At 36.0% G+C, this 18,339-nt stretch overlaps 1 protein-coding gene across 1 annotated transcript in view; it reads right to left on the bottom strand.

The window, feature by feature from the left end:
• Nucleotides 1-8,539: 8,539 nt before the first annotated feature.
• The window catches only part of MMUT (methylmalonyl-CoA mutase), a 33,254-nt gene continuing 23,454 nt past the window's right edge, over nucleotides 8,540-18,339 (bottom strand). The window contains exons 11-13 of the mRNA XM_084889853.1: nucleotides 17,798-17,945; nucleotides 13,826-13,993; nucleotides 8,540-8,741 (exon numbers count right to left, since the gene is read on the bottom strand). Coding sequence (XP_084745979.1) covers nucleotides 8,613-8,741; nucleotides 13,826-13,993; nucleotides 17,798-17,945 — 445 coding nt within the window. The 3' untranslated portion in view covers nucleotides 8,540-8,612. The remainder of the gene's footprint in view (nucleotides 8,742-13,825; nucleotides 13,994-17,797; nucleotides 17,946-18,339) is intronic.

The raw sequence follows: 18,339 nt of genomic DNA, 5'->3' as shown, positions 1-18,339 counted from the left end.
CTGGACTGGCCCGCCTCTTCCAACTCTCCCTGCCCTCTGTGCACGGGGCCAATTACAGATTTCACCTGTGAAATTCTCGAGGTCGTTTTCAAGCCAACACTGTCTGACCTTCAGGTAAACAGAGCCAATCCAGATTTATGGTCACGGCATTTCAGCAGATATTTCAAGGAGCAGTCCTCCAGGTGTCCTTTCATATCTCATGCAGCACTGAGAGCCTGTTGCATATAAAGGTGGACACTGGTGCTGCAATGTGTGCGGCTGACGGAGAATAGAAGCAGCCTCCCCAGTAGCTAATAAAAGGCCATCTGGGGACACCCTTCAACGCTGATGGCCCATTTCATTTTTTAAATGCACTAGAGATGGCGTGGGAAATTAGGTTTTGTGAAAGCCAGCAAAGGGGATGTCTGTTGGCTTTCCTTGGGACTTTGTCATTTATATTGATGATACTGTTTTTAAACTGACAAGGTGGCTCAAATCAAATCCATTTGCAAAACGTACTTTGGATGGGCTGCTGTGGATTTCTATTTATCAAAAGTCCACACCTCGGAAAAAGCTAAATAAATATCGCACCTTATGTATAGTGTCCTTTGATATCTTAGTAGTTAACAATCTTTTTTTTTACTTTGTCTTAACTGAGTGAAAAATTGTATTCACTGTCTCACTGGATAGCCCATACTACTTGTTTCTCTTTCCCTCAGGGGAGTAAAACTAATATTCTTCAGTGTTTCCTCTGACACGCACATTCTAATAAAAAGCATTCAAGGAGAGTATTAAAGTATTAAGAAATCTGAGGCCCAGCCAGTGTAGTTCAGTGGTTAAGCATCGACCTATGAACCAGGAGGTCAATTCCCATCTGGGCACATATGGGTTGAGGGCTCAATCCCCAGTGGGAACACGTAGCAGGCAGTCAATCAATGATTTACTCTCATCATTAATGTTTCTCTCTATCTCTTTTCCTTTCTTTAAAAAAAAATAAGAAATTATTTTTTTTTAAAGAAAGAGACTCAGTAGGACAAATAGGTAACTTGCCCAGAATCTAACATCTGGTAAGAGGCTGAGATAGAACTAGAACTTGAAACTAGAACTTGGATCGGTCTCACGTGCACGTCCTTGCTCTTTGCGCGGCTCAGTATGGTTCACAGGACTGAGATGAGATGCTACATCCTGGGTGCATCATAAAAGCCTAGAGCGGAGCTTGATCAAGTGGACAGAGAGCAGGAAAGAAAATACGTTTCCAAATTGGAATCAGAATCATGGAAACTGAAAGCTTTACATCCATCAGTACCCATAATTAGGTTACTTCCACACCACTTGCACATCTTCACTACCATTTACCTCAGCAAAGATATAAAATAAAAACTGTTTTGTTTTAGCTCTGCATGTACATGCACATAAGTGCAGACACACACACATGCACACACATTAAAATACTATTTAAGGGAAATGGAGAATTTGACAGTGGAAATATGTCTATACAAGGAGGTGCATATGCAGCAGTCCTTAGCATACAACTTCCTTCCACTCGTGGTGCCCCGTGAAGAGCACAGTTCCTGTGGACATTCTCTTCAGAAAGTGCTCTATGTGCATAGGTTGGACTCTCCTTGTTGTTGAACCAGTTTGGGCTTAGTAAAGCCATACTGCGGCAAATGGAAGCATAAGCTGTACCCAGGTGACTTCTAAAAAACTTGGCTGCCAATTTCACATTACTCAAAAAGAACACACACATTTTTCTGTGCCTTCATCTCTTTTTCACTGATCCCCCCCTAATTCTATTATTCACACCCTTAGCTCCCTTATAATCTCTCCCAAATCAAAATGTGAGCGTGTAAAAAGGACTAGTAAGGACTGTCAATACCTCTTTCCATTATGTACATTTTACTCTCAGTTCTCCCTGGAATTAAAGATGCTGTCTGCTGTTAAAGGAATTTCCAGCACAGCTAAGCATTCAGGAAAGCATATTTTGAAACATCTTTGAAATCATACTAATGGATTATTTCTACCAATTTATTGTCCAACTGAATAGAGACTTTGATGAGTCAGAAATTTGACTGAATAAAAAGCTATTTTTTTTTATCATGATAATTCTGATTAGCCACATCCTCATAAAAACGATGGAGGGAAGGTATTTCACAGAACCATTTTTACTCCACTGAAGAGGGATTCATATCCCCGGGTCAGCTAACAATTAGATGTTTAAAGAACCCTTAGCTGGATTCTTAGCAAATGGAAGTCTAGAATTATCTCAAATGTTTTCTATAAAAAGTCTGGCATTTTGGAGAACAGAAAGGTAACTTTGAATCTTGAAACAAACAAAAATTCCTTTCCGCTCCTTGCTCTTTGCTTCATGATCATACTAAACCATCTAATCCTCTCGTCAAAAAGCCTCATTTTGGGGGAGAAATGTCTCTTGGTTTTGTTAAGCCAAAATAGCAAGTGATTGAATTTTCTCACCTGAAAAGCCAGTGAACAGAGCTGGTCTTAATTTTTTGGCTTATTGCAGACACCATCTCTGAACCATTTTATATGAATGATGCTGCCAATGCAAGGGCAGTAGGTCCTCAAATAACCTACTTCCATTCATTCTAATGCTGATGGGGGCGGGGGGAGATTGATTCCCAACTAAAGGCACTGTCCATGTAGAGCTTGCACATGTCTTTTCTCCAGGTAGTGTGACTTCCTCCCACATCCCAAAGATGTGCATGTGAGGTGAACTGGGGTGTTCTAATTGCCCCAGTCTCAGTGAGTGAGTGAGTGTGTAATTTACCCTGTGATAGAAGGACCCCTATGTCCAGTCTTGCACCCTGAGCTGCCAGGAGGGGCTCCTCCACCAAAGACCCTGCACTGCAATAGCAGGTTGGGAAATGTATGTATATTTCACATTTATTTCAGTGTTTAAAATTAGGAGCATTTGAGGTCTTTATTTAGAAGTTTGGTGATGGTTTAGTGACCAGAAATATGCTGTAGGAACTTAACTCTTGTTTATATCAATTAACCTTTGCTAAAATTGGTTTCATTTTACATCATTTTGCTTATGTCACATTTTCCAAGAATTTTTTTGACAATGTTAAGTGAGGTCTTACTATATATGTAAGGCACATATCTAAAAATGTTGTTTTTCCCCCAGCAATGGAATGATTTGCCAGTGATCCAGTTAAGAGATTCCTATGTGACCAAGCATAGTTAGTACAATGGCCCTGGGTTTGAGTGTGGGGTTTACAAAATGGATTGAAAGGAAGGGGTGTATTCTGAGTTAATCTGCATTTTTTATACGCAGTCATAAAGGGTTGCACAGCTAGAGGGCCATCAGCCATAACTTGAAAAATACCTCCCTAATCGCAGAAGCCTTGGCCAACCTTAGGCAAAAAAGAAATGCAAAATTCTGCCCATGATTTCATCGGCATTTGAGAAAGCTACTATCTATCACAAAGGCCTTAGTTACAGGATGCATGTAAGAAGAAAAAAAAAGTCTTATAACTCAAAAATTTTAAAAAGGAGGTAATATAGAATTACTTTTCTACTTCACTAATATACAAGTATATTCTACTTGAAATCAGCAAGCTACCTAGAGGAAATGTATTTTTTAGAAAGAATTCACAATAAGATGCTAATAAATGATAAAATCTTCATCCTACATCTTAACCTTGCCATGAATTTCATGCTTCAACCAATGCAACTGCTCCCATTTCCCGTATTCTCTATTTCCTCATATATCTCTGATATGTACATACCTCTGCCCACTTAAACTCTCCCATTGTTGTAGGCCTCAGATGTTATCTCCTCCTTGTAGCTTTCATTTCTCCAGGGGAGAAAATTAGCAATTCCTGGTGTCTCACAGCACTATGTGGAGACATCTACACATGTAGTCAGCCTTCCTATGAGTTAATCTTAGTTCATGCAAACTGGCTACCAGCTCCTTGAGAAGAACCATGTCATGTGCACGTATCATTTTTATTTCCAAGGGCTAGCAGTGAGGCTAGCATTTACCATAATAATAATAAATATTATAGAAAACACTTATTGGCCTTCCACTGCATGTTGCATAGTTCCAAGCAGGTCACATGCATGATTTCAATTAATCCTTAAAAATGAAGGTTTTATGTGGGCTCTATCATTACCCTCTCCTAAGACGGAAAATTGCAACCCAGAGCAAGTAGAGCTAGGATGGTGCATGACCACAGAGGAGATGGCACTCCAGGAGCTGGGCTGTGCACAGCCTGTGCAAAATCAGCAACAGCCCTCTCAGTTGATGCTCTCAGAGTATATTTAAATGTCCAGTTTAACATTAGGCTTTTAGCAGATATATTTGCAATTTTAAAGACTATTTTTATAGGACTTAATGCCTTAAGCCAAAGAACTTTAAAATGGAATGTCTAGACAAGCATTTATACTGACAGAAAATTGTCATTAACTTTGGTATGATGATCATGTGGTCTAATGAGGACACCATTAAAGGAGACAATAGGACAGACTGAAGTCTAGTAAAGATGGTCTAGAAAACCATCAAATGTCATCGCTGTTACTCTATCTCTACCCCCTAAAAAAGCTCTGATCTAGGCTTTCCATTCAAGAAAGAATTGAACAGGAAAATGTCTCTTTGCTATAAGGCATATGTAATGCTTACTGGCCATGTGAAGCCCTCTAAAACAATAAAATCTTGTATTTTTTTATTTTCCAAATAATATAGCGTATTAGAATTTAACAAATGGTATTCAACCAATAAAAATATATATCCCATGACCTCATAGCATTTATCTAAATTAATGTTTTGTCCATGATCTCAGAATCAAATTATTGGAATAATCCTAAAAGAAAGTATTAAATTCTGCAATTCTCTTTTTTAAAGGACTTTGGGGGAATATGTGTATCCTGTTGGGTGAAAATTACTTTCATGGTGCCTGAATTCATAGTAAATGAAAGAGAAGGTCACTATAACAATAAAAGGCTTGAGTGCAGAGGGAGGAAATAGGCCATGAAGAATTAGTAACTTAAAATGAGTCAGTGTGAATTATAGGTGGATTTACTTAATAAAATTCAATAGTAATCTCATGTCCAAGGTCATATTCTAGCTTCACTGCTAATCAACTAACCATTTTAACACAAATGCAACACAGTTCAAGAGCAATGATCAATAGCAAGTGTTACTGACCACAGATCACAATCACAAAGCATGGATTAGGTGCATCGAAGCAGATTATTTAAAGAGATGTGCTTTTTCTGAGAGTGTTTATAGCACCTATGAGTCTCTGGGATGGACATCATCTATTCTAAGGATATAGAATAATCCTGGACTTAGGGAGACACCTACAGGTACAATAGAAAAAGTTAAAATGAGAAACAGAACCAGAAAACCATAGCAGAACCAGGAAAAGCAAAGTGATTTTTCTTCAAAAAGTATTTTTAAATGCTCAGAGCATTTTTCATAATGATCAGTGCAAATAAGAAAATACCTTAATAACAACTACATAGATTTTTAAATCTTACCTCTCACATGTAGGCTACTTTAAAAAATCAAGCTTTGTCTAATAGCCTATAGGATGGTCCATAATTCTTTTTAAATGAGCCAGAATTTATCTATTATAAATTACATTAGCTTTTATCATAATCATCATCATCGTTGTCATTTTTTTTACTAACTACCAAATAGCACGAGTATATTTAGATATTTATTACTTCAATGAGTATTTTTCTTCACTTAAAATAAAATATTACTGGGGAAATGAACATAGTCTACATTAGCAAACATTTATGCCTTAACATAGATGGTTTTATTAAATCCTTTGTGTGTGTTTTTTTAAGTTTTTTTTTTTTTTAGTATTATGAGATGGATAGGAATTTAAAGGTGATAACATCTGGCATAATTTCGTCTGTGCCTAGATCTGGAGATCTTCAACAACCCCCATCTCTCCTCTCCTTTACTTGCATCTCCCTCCCTGATGGAAATCAGAGCAAGAATTCATTCTCGTTTCTTTTGCTTGGTTCCTCTCTCTCCCTTACTTCCATGCAGGCTTCACTCAGAAAGGATGCCTCCTAAACCTCTCCTCCACTTGCTATATTGCTTTATAATACTGTATAACACTTAAATTTCCAATAAGTTTCAGGGAAATGATTTTAATGTCTTCCGAGACCTCTAAAGATAATCATTCCAGTGTACTTCTAAAGCCAGAACAGCTTCCCAAGCTCAAGTACTGACAAAAAGATCGTTGGAAAACAAATCTCAAAATTTTATCTTTCCTGCTTTTGACCCTATTCCTGTGAATCCAGTCATCAAATAACCGCACATCCAAAAAGGTCCAACGGTTATCACTGCCACCACTGCCACAGTCAAGACCATGCTGGGGAGACTCACTGCTTTCCTCAAGAATGTCATGCCTTTCACAAATTAAGGCCACTCTAGAATTCTGCCTGCTCAGTCCCTACACCCCCAAGGCCCAAGCTTGGAGTGGCTGAAAAAACTCTGAACACCTCCACTGACAGGGAGGGGGTCTCCTCCATTGTGGCCAACAATAAAAATGTGAAAACAAAAACAAAAAGTCCACAAAAGAACAACCAAAATAGGTGAGGAAACAGCAGATTCCACACAGCAATCATCCAAAATAAGATCTCCTCCTCTCCACCTTTGCCATCTCTGAGCAGTACCTAAGCAGACAAGTGTAATACTTAGACTTCCTCTATTCCATACTGTAAGTCACATAACTTTTATCTCCATCTTGCCCCCTAAAAGGCATTTGCCACACAGCTAGCTACTGTGCTAAAAACACAAGTCTTATCAGGGTACTTCTGTGGTTAAAACCCTTATATGATTCTGGCTTTATCTATACGATAAAGCCAAATCCCTTAACTATACAAGTCTCTATATGTGACCTTCTTAGTGTTATGCCTTACCATTCATTTTTTTAAATAAAAATAATAATTAACATTTATAAAACATGTACCATGTCAAGACTGTCCTAAATACTTTTTATTGTAGTAAAATACACATAAAACTGACCTTATTAAACATTTTTAAGTGTACAGCTCGGTAGCTTTACGTACAGTCACATTGTTGTGCAATCATCACCAACATCCGTCTCTGATCCTGTTTCATCTTCCCCCACTGAAACTCTACAGCCATTAAACACTAATGCTTCATTCCCTCCTCTCCCAGGTCCTGGCAACCTCCATTCTTTCTGTCTCTGCAAATTTGACTATCCTAGATACCTCATTGAAATCATATATTTGTCCTTTTGTGACTGGCTCATTTCATTTGAATATCATCAAGGTTCATCTAGGGTGTTGTTGCATCTATCATAATTTCCTTCCTTTTTAAGGCTGAATAGTATTCTTATGTAAGTATGTATGTACTACATTTTATTTATCCATTCACCTGTCAATGGATCTTGGGTTGCTTCAATTCTTTGGCTAGTGTGAATAATGCTGCTATAAATATAGGTGTACAAATATCTGTTTGAGTCCCTGCTTTCAATTCTTTAGGATATATACCCAGAAGTGGAATTGCTGGGCCATTTTGGTAATTGTTTTTTTTAAAATCATACCATTTCCCATTCTAGCAGCATTACTGTACATTCCCACCAGCCATGTACAGGGGCTCTGTGATAGATAATTTTAAATGTCAGCTAGATGCCATGGGGTGCCAAGATTAAATATTCTTTCTGGTTGTGTCTATTAGACTGTTCCTGGATGAGCTTAACATTGAATTAGTGGACTTAGTCAAGTCTCACTGTGGACAGGTGTCATCCAATCTGCTAAGGGCCTGGAAAGAACAAAGGCAGAGGACAGAGGGATTTTTTCCACCTATCTGGGATTTACATCATGGGCTCCTTACATTCTCAGGCATTCAGACGTGGGCTGAATTATATCACTGACTTTTCTAGATGCATAGACCATGGCCTTTCTGCACTCTCAGCTCACATTCCCATTCTGAGGAAGCCTACTCACAACCAAAGCACTTTCATGTTAGGGAACATTCATAAATATCTATCCACTCTCCTGGGTCTTGAGCCAAGTCCAATAATAACAAGGTCACATGTTCATGCCCAAGAAAAAAGTAGTCAGACCAGAAACATTCTGCTGTTTCCCGCCCATTACAACCTTCTGATTTAATACTCTTACTGAGGTAATCCTGTTAGAATTTGGCTGAGAACCATAACCACAAGCTATTTCCCTACATAAATACTCACCCACTATATTTTCCAAGACAGATATAATATTTTTTTACTCACATATGGATTTTATTTTCTGATGTTCAAGTCAATATAATGCTAAATTGAAAATGAGACTAGTCAGATTTTTTTAAGGTACAATTTAATTCTTAAAATAGAAAGTAAATAGATTTACAAGTAATCTTTTTTTAAAAAAACATGATTTTTTAAAACCAGATTTGTTTAGAGTTTCTGGTAAAGCAGTAAGCATGTGTTCTTGAGAGTTTTCTCAGATAATTTTTTAAGTGAAATTGTACATACACACTTATAGCATGGCAACATTCTTAAAAGTCAGGTATTTTAATGTAAAGCTTTCAGGAAAGCATATATACGGTGTTGAATTAAATTGAAAATATCTTCTTTAATCATCATTGAAAGGATATTTTAGAAAAAAGCTAAAACAGGAAGAGGATGTTACATAGATTGCTGCTTCTTTTCCAAACATTTCTCAATATCATCAAGCACTTGAACAGCAGCCTTTGGAATTCGTGTCCCAGGGCCAAATACATTGGAAACACCAACTTCATACAGAAATTCATAATCCTGTTGAAAGAATTTGTTTAATTAATAGAAACAATAATATTTTTAATTTCAAGCAAATGAAACAAAAGAACAATACTTGCTTTCTTTTTCTTTGTCCCCAGTGCCCCAAACTTTCTCCACTGATACACTACTAGCATTTGGGGGTGAAAATTCTTCCTTGATTGGGACTGTAAGAATTGTATTACACACCCTTGTATTACAAGTCAAAAGAACAAAACATATTAAAAGAACAAAACATATTTTGCCCATTTCCCAAACACCCTGCTGTTGTTCATTAGTTTATTTTAAACAAAGTCAAAGTTTGAGTGAAAATATTCATAAGACACAAATATTCCTCCAGGCTTTAGGCTGTTTCAATAATGGAATATTTGTTGCTATAATAATATCAAGTTTAGGGCACGCTTTAAAGCCCTGATCCTCAATCACTAGGGTGATTATATATTTCAGGACATTCTGGTTTGTGCTATTGCAGCACAAATCTTTTTCTTTTTTAGTGAGCCTTTTTTTTTTTCATTGAAGAATAACTGACATATAACATTATATTAGTTTCAGGTACATAACATAATGATTTGATATTTATATATACTGCAAAGTTATCACCACAATATGTCCAACTAACATCCATCACCACAGAGTTATAAAATGATGTGTGTGCGTGTGTGTGTGTGTGCATGTTAAGAACTTTTAAGATTTATTCTCTTGCCCTGGCTGGTGTGGCTCAGTTAATTACAGCATCATCCTGTGCACCAAAGGGTCTCAGGTTGGATTCCCAATCAGGACAAATACTGAGGTTTTGAGTTGGATCCCCCGTTAGGCTGCGTATGAAAGGCAATCAATTGATGTTTCTTTCTTTCTCTTTCTCCTTCCCATTCCCTCTCTCCCTCTTCTTTTCTGTCTCTCTAGAATCAATGAAAAACATATCCTCGGGTAAGGATTTTTTTTAAGATTTATTCTTAATAACCTTCAAATGCAATACAGTATTAAGTTTTGTCACTATGCCATACATTGCATCTCCATGAAAATTCGTACTTTGTGACTCCCTTTACCCATTTTCACTCAGCCTCTGTCTCTGGCAATCATCAATCTGTCCTTCCACATGTAAGTGAGATCATATGGTATTGTTTTTCTCTGTCTGACTTATTTCACTGAACATAACACCCTCTAATATTCTCACAAAAAGCAAGATTTCATTCTTTGTGTGGCCGAATAATATTTTATTGTGTATACAGACCACATTTGCATGGAGATGCATGTTTTCCTTTTCTTCAGATAAATGCTGGAAGTAACATTATTAGCACATATGGTAATTCTATTTTTAATTTTTTTAAAAAACCTCCATACTGTTTTCAATAGTGCCTGTACTATAGTGCCACCAACAGGGTACAAGAATTCCATTTTCTCTACACCCAGGCCAACACTTGTTATTTTTGTCTTTGTGATAATAGCTATTCCAACAGGTGTGAGGTAACACCTCATTGTGGTTTTGATTGCATTTCATTGATGATTAGTGATGTTGAGCACCTTTTCCCACACCTGTTGGCCATCTGTGTGTTTTCTTTGGAAGCATGTCTATTCAGATACTCAAGCCATTTTTAAATCACTCTTTGGTTATTGCAGCACTCATTTTCATTATCAAGTGATAAAATTTAGATGATAAATTATATGGTCATGCTAATTATGCCCCAACTATTTAATTTCCTTATAATATTCTTGCAATACTATAATCCTGCAATAGCACTGAATCCATCTCATTGAACTTTACGCCTAGTCTATGAACCTCTAAGAACAGAGATCACATCTAAGCATCTTTATATCCTCAGTTTGTGACACATAAAGGTGCTGAAACTATGCCATCGCTCTTGGACAGATGCTATAGGTTTAAAAGTTCATAAGAAAACTTGATAAATCATGTAATAACAATTACCTCCAAATTGGAGATAGTTAAATTGCTAGGTTATCTTCTATATTTTCTAACAATGCTATGTACCATTTGTTCTGACATCCAAGTTATGGCTTTGGAATGGAGGACTCAACTAGGAGAGGACTATGAAATGTTGCCACTGGAGAAAGGGTCCTTGACTTATCTAAGCCTAACATAAGCCTTGTAAGTGTATTTTAATGAGAGGATAAAATGTTAGAAACAAGTGAATCTGAGTGTTCTTTGTACTATTTTCATTTTGTACCCTATCTATTATTTAGAAATTATTTCTAAATAAAAAGTTATTATTATAAAGTGTCTTCCACTGAGCTGGGCCAGCCATATCACATTGTCTGCTTCATGATGAAATAGGGAGCATGATGCTGCTAATTTTGCCTACAGTACTTGGAAGCCACTGTTGTTAAAGGGGTTAGAAGATCCTGCAGGTACCGTGTTTCCCCAAAAATAAGACATCCTCCGAAAATAAGACCTACTTACAGGTTTCCTTCTGAGTGAAATATAAGACATCCCCCTGAAAATAAGGCCCCCTTTAGGCTCTGTCTCAGAATGCTATTGCTAAACATGAGAGATTTGGTCCACTGATTCTGAAAGAAATGGAGTCACAAGGAATTCACCAGGAAATTCAAGAATTGGATTGTTATGATGATGTTCCAGAAGATGATGACATGATTGTCATTGAATAAATGAGTAAATTCTTGATACTGTAGGATTCACAGTTTGTCTGGTTTGTGTTGACAACTACCGTACTACCGTACCATATACAGGTAATAAATTTCCTTTATTTTCATTTAACAATAATGTGTACCATATTCTTCTTCATGGAAAAATAAGACATCCCCTGAAAATAAGACCTAGCGCATCTTTGGGAGCAAAAATTAATATAAGACACTGTCTTATTTTCGGGGAAACAGGGTAGTTACACATACTGGTAAGGGCAAACCACATTGATTTAATCAGGCAGCAGAAACTATAAGCTCCTCAATGGTAGTTGCTAAATCTGTTTAATTAACCACCATATATTAGTGCTATCTAATTTAAAATCTATGCATCTTTCAATCAAATAATAATGTATTATATATTTATTACAAACAAATAATAAAAAAAAATGCATGGATACTGACTGCTATAATTATAATAGATACCCATATTAACACTTTCAAGTTTGTCATTACAGAAAATGATACTTAGTGTTTAAACTCAGAGGAAAAAAGTACAAGAAACACCTATAGATATTCCAAGTGATCCAAATATCCAGAGTTAGTACAACTTGAGAAATATATTGCTTGAAAATCTCTGCTTATTCATATAACGAGCCTGTGTGTGTGTTTTTCCAGCTTGTATTTCAATTCCATTATTTTATGCTGCCTAATTATTTTGGTTCTTAAATTTTAATATCATGCCTAAGAGCTTAGATATTAGTCTGTAAAACTGCATTATAGATAGAAGTATTCCAGTGATAAATAGCAGTAAAGAATAAAAGCCCTTTATATTCCCAAATAGTAAGCTATAGCTATGAAAAAATAAGCAAGTATGTTAACAAAAGCAATTTTGTATTGACTATATTACCTTAAAGTATTGTGTTGGTAGGCAGAATAAAATATATATATATATATATATATATATATATATATATATATATATATATATATAGTTTGCTTGCTAGTCCCATGTTATTACCAATCTCATAACCTCATACATATGTATTCTCTCATTTCATAAGTAGTATCTAAAGCCACTATTTTTATATTCTGAGTTGTAATGGAGAAGAAAAATTATAGACTGGGACACAAGCTCCCATTTCAATGATAGGTTCCTGCTATAGTGGTGGGGGTTTTGTAGGATCTATAAATCATTTCTTTAGAGCAATATCACATGCAATTCTTCCATCTGGATTTTTTTTTCCATTCTCAGTAAAAGAGAGAGAGAGAGAGAGAGAGAGAGAGAGAGAGAGAGAGAGAGAGAGAGAGAGAGAGAGAGAGAGAGACAGAGAGAGAGAGAGAGAGAGAGAGAGAGAGAGAGAGAAACTTGATACAATTAAAAATTGGATTGGAAATAGACCAAATTTATATTTTTGTTGTTGTTAATCCTCACCTGAAGGTAGTTTTCCATTGATTTTTAGAGAGTGGAAGGGAGGGGGAAAGACAAAGAGAAAGAAACACCGATGTGAGAGAGACACATCAATTGGTTACCTCCCACATGTGCCTCAACCAGGGCCGGGGATCGAGCTGCAGCCCAGGTACATGCCCTTGTCCAGGCCAAACCTGGGACCTTCAGTCCATGGGCTGATACTCTATCCACTCAGACAAACTGGTTAGGGCCCAATTTTTATCTTTACTAATTATTTTAACTGATAGGTAAAGGTAATATATGGAAGGAGTCCCCCACTCCATTAATAAATTAATTGACATCACCGATTGTTACCTACTGTCCATTTCTCCTTTCCTAAGATGATCCACGTTTTTGTTCAAGAATCCACCTCTACTCCATTTGGCCAATAATTTTTAGAACAGGCTGATTCCATTTACATCTAAAATATGATATTTTGGGCTCAAGGAAAACTACCCAAATTAGCTTTAATAAAAAGAGGGTTTTATTGGACCATGTAACTGTTACAGCTCTGAGTTAGGGCAGCATTTAGGGATGGGAGCATGGGGGAAATGGACAAGGTAGCTCTCTAAAACATCATAAGCAAACGCTGCCAACTGGCTAACGACTCACTTTACTACCAGGGGAGGAGTGCTCACTCTATCTCTGGTTGCTATATGCACAGTGTGTTTACCATTCTTCTCTATTCCAGCTGTGAGATTTTTATTACCTTATCCTGTTCCTTCTCATCACTGTTTATTGAATATAAAGAAAGTAGATCTCTATTTCAGTTACTAGTTTGCAAGGGAATAATTCTCTCACTCAAAGAAGCTCTGTAAATTGTTAAATGATACATATGCATTACATATAGCTTAAAGAGAAAACAACATTACCCACTTGTAGACTTTGTAGAACTCAGTAAAATCACCAGAAAATAATTTGGCTCAAAATCTACCACACATTGATCTTCTGGAAAGGTGTGCAGTAAATTAAAAGAGCTACACATTGTTTACTCGGGATTCCCATCACAACACTGAAAAATACAGGCGATGAAAAATACCTGTGGTGGTATCACCCCTCCACACATGACAAGAATATCTGGCCGTCCAAGGGAGCTGAGCTGTTTGATGAGCTCAGGAACGAGGGTTTTGTGACCAGCAGCAAGTGTGCTCACACCCACGGCGTGCACATCTGCGTCCACGGCCTGCTGGGCCACCTCAAGGGGAGTCTAAACAATGAGAAAGGAAAGGGACAAATCTCATTTATTTCAAAAAGTGTTATCTACTTAATCAACATTCTAAGATTTTACTTATTAGAAATCTTGAAGTGAATATAGCTTCCTATTTCATCATTCTCACATCATAAATACCAACTCATCCAATGGATGCAATAACACCAGTGCTGTATTTGCTTCCAGCACTAGAATTTATCAGATTTAAGCTATACCAAAACATATCTCCTCTTCATTATCATTTTTAAGAACGTATCTGTTGTCTTCATTATCAACACTTATTGAATAGTTGTGCAGTGTAAGGCAACTTGTTATGGGATATATGAAGAAGTAAAAGGCCAAATATAAAATGCAATGTTAAAGGTGAATCTTTAAAACAGAATGGGAAAGAGTGATGTTAGCAAGATAGCAGGTGAGGAAACTCCAGGATAGGGGTGTCGAACTCAATCAGAGAAGGGGCCAAAATCTAAAATCCAGCCGAAATCACAGGCCGAATGGTTTACTGAACAGTCATAAACTGACAATGTCATAAACTGACAGCGGAGTGCAGTGATGACAGCGCGGTGCGGGCCACATTGCAAGGCCTGACGGGCTGGATTTGGCCCGCGGGCCTTGTGTTTGACACATGTGCTCCAGGACATGGTTCTCCCACAGAGCACTAAATTAACAGCAATATGTGGACCAAAATAACTTTGTAAGAACTCTACTTTTAACCAGTTAGTATATAAGTTTAACTTTATATATAGTTAGTATATAAGTTTAACTTATATAAGTTATATATATATATATATCTTATATACAAAAGTTATAAAGGATATTTCCCATATTCCATTATCAATTGGGTTACTCAAGATTACATCCACTTTCTGTAATGAGTCTGTGACATTACTTTGATAATTTACATGTATTTAAGTCATTCATATAAAACTGCCTAAGAGTTTCTCATTGAGAATATAATGTAAATTGAGAAATTTCAGAAGGATAAGACCACCTCAGAAACCACTGCACAATTATAAGTTCAAAAAAATTATCAAAATCTATGAACTTTCTAAGTTTGACAAGATTTTAAGGCTCGTAATTTTAGTGTGGAAACAAGAGATTCCATACCCTCAATAATGGAGCCACATTCAAGATCTCTAGGTAAGTCATGCAGCAAATAGATCAAATTTTAAATATGCAATATATTAACACATAAAATTAAATATATTAATACATAAAATTAAAACCCTTTAAAAAATTATGCACACTTTTGCCATTGATTTCTTAAAGGTGAAAAGTTTAATTGATTTAAGCGTGATTTATTATTTATTTCATCCATGCTACCACAATTTATAAGACAAAATTCCATCTGAACAGTTCAGTTCATACTTTATGCTTATATAAACTATATTTTGCATTATCAAAGGCTGAAAATTTTGAAACCTCATATCTAATTTTGATTAAATTAATCGTCAAAGAACTATAGGGTTGTACCTTCAGCCACAGATAAGTTTTTGTTTAAATAACACAGTATTCTGTTAACAAAGTTGATGGTACTAAAAGGTCAATTATATATATGTTTTATTTTAATATATTTTATTGGTTTTTCACAGAGAGGAAGGGAGAGAGATAGAGAGCTAGAAACGTCGATGAGAGAGAAACATCGACAAGCTGCCTCTTGCACACCCCCTACTGGGATGTGCCTGCAACCAATGTACATGCCCTTGACCGGAATTGAACCTGGGACCCTTCAGTCTGCAGACCAATGCTCTACCGCTGAGCCAAACCGGTTTTAGCTCAATTATATTTTTATAGATGGGATTTAAGAGGGAATGAACTCACAGTTCTTCAAAAAATTCTTTTAGGTGATAAAGGCTTTTATTTACTTTTATTTTATGAAAGAAATATTTCCCAATTACTAAATATTGGAAATGCATTACATTTGATCACTTTAAAACAAACAAAAAACAAACTAAAGTAAAATGGCAGAAGATAACTTTAAAAATAGAAAAGTATTCAACTTAAAGAATGAAAACAACATATATATTTGAGGAGCATTTGAAATCTTGCTTCCTGGTACATTTCATCAGTTTGGTTCAAATAAACACTTATAAAATTTCTCAAAAAAATAATAAAATTAAATATACTTGAGATTCCTAATAAAACCTACTTTAAATGCATAAGACTCTAAACACATTAATAAATTCACCTACCAACACAGTTCAAGGACATATCTCCAGCAATTTGGGCTCTTTATAGTAACAATTTCTCCTAGACCCTCTTAAGTAATATTCTAAAATTCAAAAAGGGAAAACTTTTATGGGAGATTCTACAAAGGCTAGACCTCTAAAGGAAGGTTTACTTCTTTACTGTAAAATGCAATGAGTACTCTTTTAGTCTCTATCTTAGTTTAGTTGATGTATCTGCATTTGTAGTAACAGTACTTCCCTCTCCTTGAAACTCTTCTCTTAGTTTTTATCCCATTTATCCCATTTCTTTTCATTCCTTTGCTGTTTCCTTCTCTTCTATTTCCTTTTAATGTTCAAGTTTTCTCGTCTTGCTATATAAACTCTTTATGGAAAATGACATCCATGTCATGGTTTAAGTAATATTTATATAGTGACAAGTCACAAAGTCTTGTCTGTAACTGAGGCCTCTGCTATTTCAGACATGTATATCCAACTTATGTGGTCATCTTCATTTGAATGTCCCACAGCTGGTTCTCTTTAAGCCTGCCAACCTATCTGTAAATAGCCCCTTCATTAAATTTTCTTCAAAACCCTAGCTGACTCTTTGTTTCTTCAAAGACCCTGGTCCTGCCTTGGTTAATTAAGGCCTTTGTTGTTTCTCACTCAGATTACCAAACATTTTTAGCTGGACACCTGTTAGAAGCTTGAAACCTCCCTGAAGACAAAATAAAATTGTATCTTATAGAACTCAGAAGCTAACACCTGGTAGAAGATCAGTAAATATGTAATGGATAAAGCCTTTCATATAAAAGTTATTACAATTTACTCCTCAACCAAAGATTTTGGGGGAGTGAATGATTAGTGCCTCATCATCCTATAGAAAATTCCAGCTTCATTTACTTGCAACAAATTGTTTTTCTGCTAATTCTAATATTCTGTGATCAAATAAAATACTACTAGAGAGTAAAAAAGATAAAATCTAATTTTAAATTGAGCTTACTCTGATGCTTGATTTCCCTTTAAAAACATTTTCCACCAATCCAATGTGGGCTATCTTTCCCACAAAATATTAGTCATATCTTAATAAGTAGCATAGTAAGATACATGAAAGTAATCTTCGCAGCTTCAGAAGCCTAATAAAAGTTATAGTTCAGGCCGGGACCGGTTTGGCTCAGTGGATGGAGTGTCGGCCTGCAGACTGAAAGGTCCCGGGTTCGATTCCGGTCAAGGGCATGTACCTTGGTTGCGGGCACATCCCCAGTGGGGGGTGTGCAGGAGGCGGCTGATCGATGATTCTCTCTCATCGATGTTTCTAACTCTCTATCCCTCTCTCTTCCTCTCTGTGAAAAATCAATAAAATATTTAAAAAAAAAAAAAAGTTATAGTTCAGAACTGACAATGATTTTTACAAAGTCTGATTAACAAGTACATTAGCATGAGTTATATTTCATTCCTACTTCTGTCCTAATTAATTAGATTACATGCATTCAAAAATAAATTAGGAAATTTGTTGCATTCAAGTTCTTCTTTCAAAAATTTAAAATATCATCATGGTTTATTATGTTTTTATGATTTTTTCCTACATGTGATTTATGATATACTTTTTGAAATTCTCCCCAACAATTTTCAGTACCTGAAAAAGAGGACCAATGTCCACATCAAAACCCAGATCAGCAAATCCTGTAGCTATAACTTTTGCTCCTCTGTCATGTCCATCTTGTCCCATTTTTGCCACAAGAAGACGAGGTCTGCGACCTTCACGTTCCATGAATTTATGAACCCTAACAACATTTTAAAATACAATAATTATATATTAGTTGTATAAAGGTAGGATATAAAAACTACAATTTATTTGCAGCAAATCTTTCAAGTTTATTTAAAAATCTATTTATTAAAATATTTTTAATATGTTTTACACTGAACTCCATTAAAGCCAGAATGTTTACCATCTCCCCTTTACAGTAAAGTTTGAAAGATGGCATAGCCTCTAAGTCCATATCCCTGAGAGCATCACAGTGAACCAAGATGAGAAAATGACTACTTTTCACCTTCTAAAGCACCTCCAGAGTATTGAATATTAAATATTGGAGATATTTAAATGTAAACTAAAAAGTGCCTTTCAGAGTTATTTGCATACATATGCTACTCCCACTAGCTGTAGTGAACTATCCGTAT

This window comes from Pipistrellus hanaki (assembly GCF_964339955.1).
Source record: "Pipistrellus hanaki genome assembly, chromosome: 7".
Lineage (NCBI taxonomy): Eukaryota > Metazoa > Chordata > Mammalia > Chiroptera > Vespertilionidae > Pipistrellus > Pipistrellus hanaki.
Note: the sequence above shows the minus strand (reverse complement) of the source record. Positions and strands in the feature narration are given on the sequence as shown.